At 42.4% G+C, this 10,665-nt stretch overlaps 1 protein-coding gene across 1 annotated transcript; it reads right to left on the reverse strand.

Annotated features, from left to right (window-relative positions):
* Nucleotides 1–3,899: 3,899 nt before the first annotated feature.
* LOC106571583 (alpha-1,6-mannosyl-glycoprotein 2-beta-N-acetylglucosaminyltransferase-like) lies at nucleotides 3,900–9,346 on the reverse strand. Its single transcript, XM_014144817.2, has 3 exons — nucleotides 9,121–9,346; nucleotides 5,951–6,263; nucleotides 3,900–5,634 (listed from the first exon to the last, which is right to left on the reverse strand). Exons 2-3 carry the CDS (start codon nucleotides 5,975–5,977, stop codon nucleotides 4,264–4,266), a joined length of 1,398 nt encoding a protein of 465 aa, XP_014000292.1. The 5' UTR covers nucleotides 5,978–6,263; nucleotides 9,121–9,346; the 3' UTR covers nucleotides 3,900–4,263.
* Between the last annotated feature and the right edge of the window lie 1,319 nt (nucleotides 9,347–10,665).

Genomic DNA, 10,665 nt, shown 5'->3' on the forward strand with positions numbered 1-10,665 from the left:
TTACTCCCAACCCCCCCCCCCCCCTCTCTTAGTGATGTAACTTCCTCAGTGTGTGCCTCTGCATTGACCTGGTGTTGTGTTTACCTTGAAATGTGTGCAATGGCTATCAATCATTAATAAGCATACACTCTCACCAGAGCCCTGATGGCTTGGGCCTTAGGGCTGGAGATAGATAAAAGACAGGTCTACTCCTGCCTAAAATAGAAAGCACTAGACCAGACCTGCACAATGGAGGTTTTAATTTTCCTATGTGGTACTGCGGTTTAAACACAGTAATGGTTTTACCTGCTATAAGCTTTATTTAATGCATCAGCAGACATTATGCTATCTAATTAAGAACACTTAGTTTGAGTGAGGAAATAGGGTACTCCTTGTTGAAGAGATCTCCTCATATTCTGAGCAGGTTTACCCTAAAGGTATCCCTAGCCACAGATTTTGGATCATCTTACTCTATGCAAAACTGACTTTAGAATAGCTTCTATGAGCAGCTTCATCCTACTCACCATTTATAGGTCACATGACCCCCAGCAGCCCATGGCACTGTCACAAATGCTTTTACGCAAGGCCACACCAGACTAGAAACTCAATCAAAAGTAAAAAATAAAGACTTTCGGAAAAACGTTTTTGCACATGAGCACACACTACATTTAGAGAGTGGTGGGAAAAGTATCCAATTGTCATACTTGAGTAAAAATAAAGATACCTTAATAGAAAATGACTCAAGAAAAAGTGAGTCACCCAGTAAAATACTACTTGAGTAAAAGTATTTGGTTTTAAATATACTTAACTATCAAAAGTAAATGTAATTACTAAAAAATACTTAAGTATCAAAAGTAAAAAATAGTATAAATAATTTCAAATTCCTTATAATAAGCAAATTTAGGGATAGCCAGGGGCACACTCCTACACCCAGACTACATTTATAAACGAAGCATTCGTGTATAGTGAGTCCGCCAGATCAGAAGCAGTGGAGATGACCTGGGATGTTCTCTTGATAAGTGAGTGAATTGGACCATTTTCCTGTCCTGCTAAGCATTCAAAATGTAACTAGTACTTTTGGGTGTCAGGGAAAATGTATGGAGTATTCAGTAAATTATTTTCTTTAGGAATGTAGTGATATAAAAGTTGTCAAAAATATAAATAGTAAAGTACAGATACCAGAAAAAAAGACTGAGTGCATTTGGAAAGTATTCAAAACCCTTGACTTTTTTCACATTTTGGAATCGTTACAGCCTTATTATAAAATTGATTAAATTAATGTTTTTCTTCATCAATCTACACACAATACCCCATAATGACAAAGCGAAAACAGGTTTAAATAAATAAGGTATTTGTTTAGAAAAAACAATATTATTTACATAAGTATTCAGACCTTTTGCTATGAGACTCGAAGTTGAGCTCAGGAGCATCCTGTTTCCATTGATCATCTTCGAGATGTTTATGTGGTAAATTCAATTGATTGGACATGATTTAGAAAGGCACACACCTGTCTATATAAGGTCCCACAGTTGACAGTGCATGTCAGAGCAAAAACCAAGCCACAAGGTCGAAGGAATTGTCCATAAAGCCCAGAGACAGGATTGTGTCCAAGGCACAAATCTGGGAAAGGGTACAAAGAAAACGTTTGCAGCATTGAAGGTCCTCAAGATCACAGAGGCCTCCATCATTCTTAAATACAAGAAGTCTGGACGCAGCAAGACTCTTCCTAGAGCTGGCCACCCAGCCAAACTGAGCAATTAGGGGAGAAGAGCCTTGGTCAGGGAGGTGACCAAGAACCCGATGGTCACTCTGACAGCGCTCCAGAGTTCCTCTGTGGAGATGGGAGAACCTTCCAGAAGGACAACCATCTCTGCAGCACTCCACCAATCAGGACTTTATGGTAGAGTGGTCAAACGGAAGCCACTCCTCAGTAAAAAGGCACATGACATCCTGCTTGGAGTTTGCGAAAAGGTACATAAAGGACTCCCTGGTCTGATGAAACAAAGATTGAACTCTTTGGCCTGAATGCCAAGCGTCACATCTGGAAGAAACCAGGCACCATCCCTACGGTGAAGCATGTTGGTGGCAGCATCATGCTGTGGGGATGTTTTTCAGTGGCAGGGATTGGGAGACTAGTCAGGATCGAGGGAAAGATGAATGGAGCAAAGTACAGAGAAATCCTTGATGAAAACCTGCTCCAGAGCGCTCAGGACCTCAGAGTGGGGCGAAGGTTCACCTTCCAACAGGATAACGACCCTAAGCACACAGCCAAGACAATGCAGAAGTGGCTAAGGGACAAGTCTCTCAATGTCCTTGAGTGGCCCAGCCAGAGCCCGGACTTGAACCCGATCAAACATCTCTGGAGAGACCTGAAAATAGCTGTTCAGCGACGCTCCCCATCCAACCTGACAGAGCTTGAGAGAATCTTCAGAGAAGAACGGGAGAAACTCTACAAATACAGCTGTGCCAAGCCTATAGCATCATACCCAAGCATACTGTAATCGCTGCCAAAGGTGCTTCAACATAGTACTTACTAAATGGTCTAAATAGTTATGTAAATGTGATATCAGTTTTTATTTTTAATACATTTGCAAAAATGTCTAAAAACCTGTTTTTGCTTTGTCATTATGGGGTATTGTGTACAGATTGATGAGGGGGGAAAACTATTTAATCCATTTTAGAATAAGGATGTAACATAACAAAATGTGGAAAAAGTCAAGGGGTCTGAATACTTAACGAATGCACTGTATGTCCCCCATACTCAACTGGCGGACCTCAGAGCGGATCCAGAACGGGGTCAATACGACCCCTGGTTCCAAATAAACACACATAAGACATGAAAGAATGCATAGAACTGCAGGAAATTAGCTTTAAAACAGCAAAACAAATCTCTTCCCAATGCAAAATGTGTAGATTTGCGCGAAATTAGCTCTAAAACTGCAACATTTTCTCTCCGCCAACAAGATGGGTGTGAACAGTTTGGGGTCGCATGGGTTGCGAGAGTGGCTTTGTTACTACGCCGATAAATGACATTGTCCATCCGGACCTTTGCCACCTTGGACATTTGTGTGACCGGACCTTCTCAAATTGTACTTGAGTACTCCTGGTCTGTCATGGAAAGAACAATGTTTTGTTTACTCAATGTATTTTCTTAGACTAGTAGATTTACACCTATGGAGATAAAGAACTGAGTTGGCCTTATATCTGCAGTTATCCCAGATAGATTTTGTATACAGTGCTCAGTCAGGCAGGCCTGCATTTTAACCATTGCTTTAGGGGGTTGGGAAAGAAAATCAATGCAGCCTCAGAGAAGCCACCAAGTTAGCTTGGCCACGAGGACCAGCAACTTATAATTAATTTCAATGCTGTGAATGTTGTCTGGGAGTCCATATATTTAACCATGAATTTAAATAATCACCTCTTGAAAAAAAATATTGAGGTAAAATATATATTCTCCCCATGAGCATAATTAAGATCGAAGCAGAGAGCAGGGAAATGGTCACGGAGGGATCTAATGACTTTCCTTTGACTAAAAGGTACATCCTTGAGTAACATGAGAGACAAACGGTTAAGTGGCAAATTGAGAGGTTTAGTACCGTGGCAACTTAGAAGACAATTTTTATGTACTGCGATTTCATTGTTAACTTAATGGTGTGATATTAATCTGATCAGCATTCCTATTGGCATCTCTCTTAATACTCTGGTAGGAAGGACATACTGTTAAACCTATTGAGAATAGAAGTTAAATGGAACAAGGTGTCTCCGAGAACCTGCTTTGATCTCAGAAAATCTATACCATATAAATAACTTCAAAATTAATTATGCATGCAGACTGGGATAGCAAAGTCCACTATTTCACTAGATTTGACTGTCCCCACTGGCTCTCATTTTGGTCACAATTTACTCCCTTTACACAGATGCTCCACATATCCAGTTTAATTTCAGCTAAAAAAAAACAATGGCATTCTTGCTATTAAAAGCTATTATGAATGCAAATAATGAAACACTTGAACAATTATGTATGGGAAAAAGGCACCACAGTCATTTATCAGATTACATACTGCAGAACTTTTCAGAGGGTATACTGTATACTCTAAATCAATGCCTTGGATATACATAAAGAGAAAATTCCAAACCCAACATACTTTTTTATTTGGAACAGTCCGATAAAACAGGCAATATGAAGAAATAGTCCATAAAGATTATTTTCAAAAGGCTTTCTTTTTCTTAAAGTCAGAGGATGCAAAAAAAGAGAAGAGTAACAATATAATAATGATAATAAGGTCACTGTAATCGAAGGTAGCTCTTGCAGAGTTCATGGTCCCTAATGTCCCCCCAGCCCCCGTTCTTCACATGGGGCGCCACCCCCCCTGCCCCATTAGCTGGCAGTCTCTTAGTGATCAGCAAGTTCTTGGGGAACAGCTGATTGCTGCTGCTCTGAAGGATGTTCTCTATCTTGGACTTTTGGCTGGACGGCATGCACACAGACTTCTTGTGGTGCATTCCGCAGTCCCCGGCGTGGAAGACCCGGGGCGCCTCACTCACCATGACCTTCCAGTAGGAGGGCAAACAGGTCACGGTCAGGTGCTGCAAGGACCAATCCCAGTTGTAGTCGTCGTAGGTGCAGAAGGCATCAGTGCATTGGAGGAGCTTCTGGTAGGTCTCCCTGCTCAGAGCCATGCCCATGTTGTGCTCGGTGGACTTCCAGGCTTTCACCTCCACCTTGTTGGATTTGCTAGCGTAGCTGATGTGGCCATAGCTCCCTAGAGACAGGATATCACAGTCTGGGCAATTCTCCCTCTTCAGGATCGACATCATCTTGAGGAGGTGGAGGAAGTCCGGGGAGAGGAAGTGGTCCTCCTCGATAAGAAGCACCAAGCCCCGGTGGTCCTTCAGCGCCCGGACCCTGTCCCACACAAAGTGCAGCTTCCACCACCAGTGGTGCTTGGTCTGGGAGAACTTGGCCTCGCGGTAGTGGCCGAATGAGTCGGGGTACTCTGCGTTGATGCAACCCAGCTTTAAGGCGTCCATTTTGGGAATGTCTCTGGGGCAGTCCCTGGGGTCGTGGCCCGGGAATTCCTGGGGATACAGCTGGATGCTGAAGGGGAAGAAGATCTGGAGGACCTGGCAGAAGTCAACCGAGGCCACCACTTGGTTGATCTCGGGAGACCAGAAGTCATGGCTGAAGATGAGCAGGATGCTCTCCACGCCCCGGGCCTTCCTCAGACTCTCCACCAGCAGCCTCAGGTAGTCAGGTCTGTTGTGCACCTGTACCACCACCACCAGATCATCCTTCTTCCTCACTGCTCTGAACCTCTCTTCGTGCCTCACCGCCTGGTCAAAGTTGAGCTGGAACACAATGCCACGGTAGACGAGGGTAGTGTTGTCCACATCCGGTTTGACCACTTTCTCCTTCTCCAGTTGTTTTTCGGGGTGGTTCTCCAGTTGCGTATCGTTGGCAGGTGCGATTGGAGGTACGATGGGTATCCGACTGACTGCAGGTGTGGCCTGCGGCTGTGGATGCACCTGACTACTGCTGCTTCTCCTCGCCCCATCAGCCTCTTTAGGGACCACCACTCCATTGCTCTTCTTCTGCTTCCCACTGGTCCAGAAGGCTAGGCCACACACCACCACCACCAGCGTCAGTATCACCACCTGGACATAAGATACAAATCAAATCATATCCCATGCCCGGTTTTGGACTCTATCCTTCCCTCTTTTGGCATTATTTTACTATTGTTGCCAATTGCATTGTTGTTTCTAGTTTCTTTTTTAAGATAAACTTACTGTAGGTAACAGAGTTCATATGAGCGTACATGAGTTAATATCTTCAGCTGAACTAAATATGTCACAATAAGATTGTCTATGACTGTTTTTTCGAATAATGTGTTTTGTTTGTGCCATTTTAAACATGCCCAGTACAGAAACATGCAGCACATACACATGATTTGGGACTCGTTGTGTATTGTACCTTCCTCTTGTAGATTCGGAATCTCATGATAGGCTGTCACCCCTTGGGAAGGGCGAGGAGTTGATTGTTGAGAAACACAGGTTTGCAATTTCAAATGGTACTGCTGTGCTTGGGGGCCAGGCAGGGAGGCAGGCAGGCTTGGAAAACAACGGCTTCAAATTGTGTTTATTGCTAACACCTGTTGCTGGTTGCTAGAGCTAACTTTTGGAATGTAAACATGGGTTGTCGTCGAATATCAGTGATGCCAGGGGAGAGTTCCATAAGGCATGTTGGTCGCTAAGAGGCTGCAGGGTAGGGGTGTGCATGGAACCCACTGGAAGACAAAGAGAAAATAATGAAAGTAATTGTAGTATTTCTTATTGTGTGTACTAAACCAGCTTCCTTTATTAAATGCAACCCACATACATCATGTCAATGATAAAAACAGCTGTTTTATTGGAGTACATAGATCTTTTCAGGTGAACAAAACAATTTGTTTTATGACAAGAGACTAGACAACAATCTGCAAAACGCATCATAGACAACACACTGACAACAAATATTCCACAAAAGCATTCGGAAAGTATTCAGACCCGTTGACCTTTCCCATACTTTGTTAAATTACAGCCTTATTCTAAATTATTTTATTTTTTTAAATCTCATTATTCTACATTTACATTACATTTAAGTCATTTAGCAGACGCTCTTATCCAGAGCGACTTACAAATTGGTGCATTCACCTTATGATATCCAGTGGAACAACCACTTTACAATAATGCATCTAAATCTTTTAGGGGGGGGTTAGAAGGATTACTTTATCCTATCCTAGGTATTCCTTAAAGAGGTGGGGTTTCAGGTGTCTCCGGAAGGTGGTGATTGACTCCGCTGTCCTGGATTATTCTACACACAATACAACATAATGACAAATAATACAAATATATATAAATATTCCATTTACATAAGTATTCAAACCCTTTAATCAGTACTTTTTTGAAGCACCTTTGCCAGCGATTACAGCCTTGTGTCTTCTCGGGTATGACGCTACAAGCTTGGCACACCTGTATTTGGGGAGTTTCTCCCATTCTTCTCTGCAGATCCTCTCATGCTCTGGCAGGTTGGATGGGGAGCATTGCTGCACAGCAATTTTCAGGTCTCTCCAGAGATGTTCGATCAGGTTCAGGTCCGGGCTCTGGCTGGGCCACTCAAGGACATTGAGAGACCTATCCAGAAGCCACTCCTGCGTTGTCTTGGCTGTGTGCTTAAGGTTGTTGTCATGTTGGAAGGTAAAACCTTCACTCCCAGTCTGAGGTCCTGAGTGCTCAGGAGCAGGTATTCATCAAGGATCTCTGTTCTTTGCTCCGTTTATCTTTCCCTCGATCCTGACTAGTCTCCCAGTCCCTGCCGCTGAAAAACATCCCCACAGCATGATGCTGCCACCATTATGCTTCACCGTAGGGATGGTGCCAGGTTTCCTCCAGACGTGACACTTGGCATTCAGAGAATCTTTTTTCTCATGGTCAGATAGTCCTTCAGGTGCCTTTTGGTTAACTCCAAGTGGGCTGTTATGTGCAGCCTCCTTTTACTGAGGAGTGGCTTCCGTCTGGCCACTGTACCATTAAGGCCCGATTGGCCAGAAAGCTGCAGAGGTGGTTGTCTTTGTGGAAGGTTCTCCCATCTCCACAGAGCTATATTAGAGTGACCATCGTGTTCTTGGTTACCTCCCTGACCAAGGCCCTTCTCCCCCGATTGGTCAGTTTGGCCAGGCGGCCAGCTCTAGGAAGAGTCTTGGTGGTTCCAAACTTCTTCCATTTAAGAGTGACGGAGGCCACTGGTTTCTTGGGGATGTTCAATGCTGTATAATTTTTTTGTACCCTTCCCCAGATCTGTGCCTTGACACAATCCTGTCTCAGAGTTCTATGGGCAATTCCTTCGACCTCATAGTTTGGTTTTGATTCTGACATGCACGGTCAACTGTGGGACCTTATATAGACAGGTGTGTGCCTTTCCAAATCATGTCCAATCAATTAAATTTACCACAGGTTTACCACAATCAGGTTGTAGAAAATCAATCAAAGATCAATGGAAACAGGATGCACTTGAGCTCAATTTCAAGTCTCATAGGAAGGGGTCTGAATACTTATGCAAATAAGGTGTTTTTGTTTTTTATACATTTGCTAAAATGTCTAAAAACCTGTTTTCCCTTTATCATTATGGGGTATTGTGTGCAGATTGAGGAAAAACATTATTCTAAAATTGATTCAAATAAGGCTGTAATGTAACAACATTTGGAAAAAGTCAAGAGGTCTGAACTTTCCGAATGGACTGTATATCTCAATCTGTAGGATAAATGGTCGTCGTTTAGGGGTAATACTTTATCTTCACAAAGTATCTGTCAGTCATCATGATTTAGCTAGAATATTATTTTAGACATAGGAGCCTTCCCATATCATCCCGAGCTCCACTTCAACATTCTATGATTAGTTGTCTATTCTCAGCATCGTTTCTTTCTGGGTTGCCCTTACTGATTTGTACTGCCCAGAGGCACTGTCACAATCAATACACAAATCAAGAGCGTTTGCACTGGATCACAGACTACCTTGCCTAAAACAGAGCAACGATATCAGCATGACAGGCGTGTAATGTACACCGTTAAAAAAACATAATTTCTCTGTCAACAGTCAACAAGCTGTAGTACTAAGCTAATCACCACCTATCATTTCAAAACTAGATCCTTTTCTTATCTTTGTGAATGTTAATGTAAAAAAAAAAAAAATCTGTCGTTCAACATCTCTTCCTTCCCATGGCATCCGTTGCGGGTTATCTAACCAAATCTAGTTCATGCAAATTCTGCAATCTTCCTTCTAGCTATCGTCTTGGTAGCCCAGAACTGGTGCTCCGAGACATTACCGTCAAAACCGCCAACCCCATTTCGCTCGAGACTTATGCGGTGTAGGTCTGCATCATACACAACTACCAGAAAGCTATATTTGCTAGCTTAAACATTGTTTACCAAGTGTTACGGTAGCTAGCTAGCAACGTAGTTACATGGCAATATAAATGAGGTTCATAAAAGCTAGCTGGTGCGAGCGTATCATATTGACAAACAAGCACTCCAGTTGCGCCTCAATTCATGGCCAAAACAGACTGTCGCAACAAGCTTCATCGTGGAAAAACTGCGTTTTTATATTTACCTAAAAAGGTAGTCGTACTATGCAGCTTTCTCAGCCGGAATTAACAATGCGATGACATGAGATATTCATTCTCCTCCATCACTTCTCTCCTCTCCTGCTCCCAATTTCTGATCAAAATAACACATTAACCAGCTAGCTAGCTAGCTAACGCTGGCACAAAATACCAAACCGCTGCCTACCTCTGGCTCCCACAATGCATTACTCCGGGGGGGGGCTCTCAAAACATAAAAAATGATATTATTGGCTATGCTACAATGTTGCATTGAATTGTAACAATATGGAGATCTCTGTAAATACAATATTGCATGTATATAGTTGGTATGCTATTTCTTAAGAATTAGTCATTTCTTTGAACAATAGATAAACAAAGTCATATTTAAATCCAATCAAATTGTATTGGTCGCATGCGCCAAATACAACAGGTGTAGACTTACCGTGAAATGCTTGCTTAGAAGTCCTTAACCAAAAATGCAGTTCAAGAAAGAGCAAAATAAATATTTACCAAATAAACTAAAGTAAAAAAATAACAAAAAGTAACAGAATAAAATGACAATAACTAGGTGACTGAAGTCTTTGACAATTAGTTGGGCTTTCCTCTGACACCGCCAAGTATATACAATTGAAGTCCGAAGTTTACGTACACCTTAGCCAAATACATTTAAACTCAGTTTTTCACAATTCCTGACATTTAATCTTAGTAAAATTCCCTGTCTTAGGTCAGTTAGGATCACCACTTTATTTTAAGAATGTGAAATGTCAGAATAATAGTAGAGAGAATGATTTATTTCAGCTTATATTTCTTTCATCGCATTCCCATTGTGTCAGAAGTTTACATACACTCAATTAGTATTTGGTAGCGTTGCCTTTAAATTGTTTAACTTGGGTCAAACGTTTTGGGTAGCCTTCCACAAGCTTCCCACAATAAGTTGGGTAAATTTTGGCCCATTCCTCCTGACAGAGCTGGTGTAACTGAGTCGGGTTTGTAGGCCTCCTTGCTCGCACATGCTTTTTCAGTTCTGTCCACAAATTTTCTATAGGATTGAGGTCAAGGCTTTGTGATGGCCACTTCAATACCTTGACTTTGTTGTCCTTAAGCCAGCGATTTTGCCACAACTTTGGAAGTATGCTTGCGGTCATTGTCCATTTGGAAGACCCATTTGCGACCAAGCTTTAACTTCCTGACTGATGTCTTGAGATGTTGCTTCAATATATCCACATCATTGTGCACCAGCAAAGCACCCCCACAACATGATGCCGCCACCCCCGTGCTTCACAGTTAGGATGGTGTTCTTCGGCTTGCAAGACTCCCCCTTTTTCCTCCAAACATAACAATGGTCATTATGGCCAATCAGTTCTATTTTTGTTTCATCAGACCAGAGGACATTTCTCCAAAAAGTATGATCTTTGTCCCCATGTGCAGTTGGCTTCTTCCTTGCTGAGCGGCCTTTCACGTTATGTCGATATAGGACTCGTTTTACTGTGGATATAGATACTTTTGTACCTGTTTCCTCCAGCATCTTCACAAGGTCCTTTGCTGTTGTTCTG

The sequence above is a fragment of the Salmo salar genome, chromosome ssa15 (genome assembly GCF_905237065.1).
Source record: "Salmo salar chromosome ssa15, Ssal_v3.1, whole genome shotgun sequence".
Lineage (NCBI taxonomy): Eukaryota > Metazoa > Chordata > Actinopteri > Salmoniformes > Salmonidae > Salmo > Salmo salar.

Excerpts from the sequence above, each read along its gene's own strand:
- LOC106571583 (XM_014144817.2), bottom strand. The coding sequence starts at position 5,977 with ATGAGATTCCGAATCTACAAGAGGAAG. Across the intron at positions 5,635-5,950 it reads TCCGAATCTACAAGAGGAAG|GTGGTGATACTGACGCTGGT; the intron begins GTACAATACACA and ends TCTTATGTCCAG.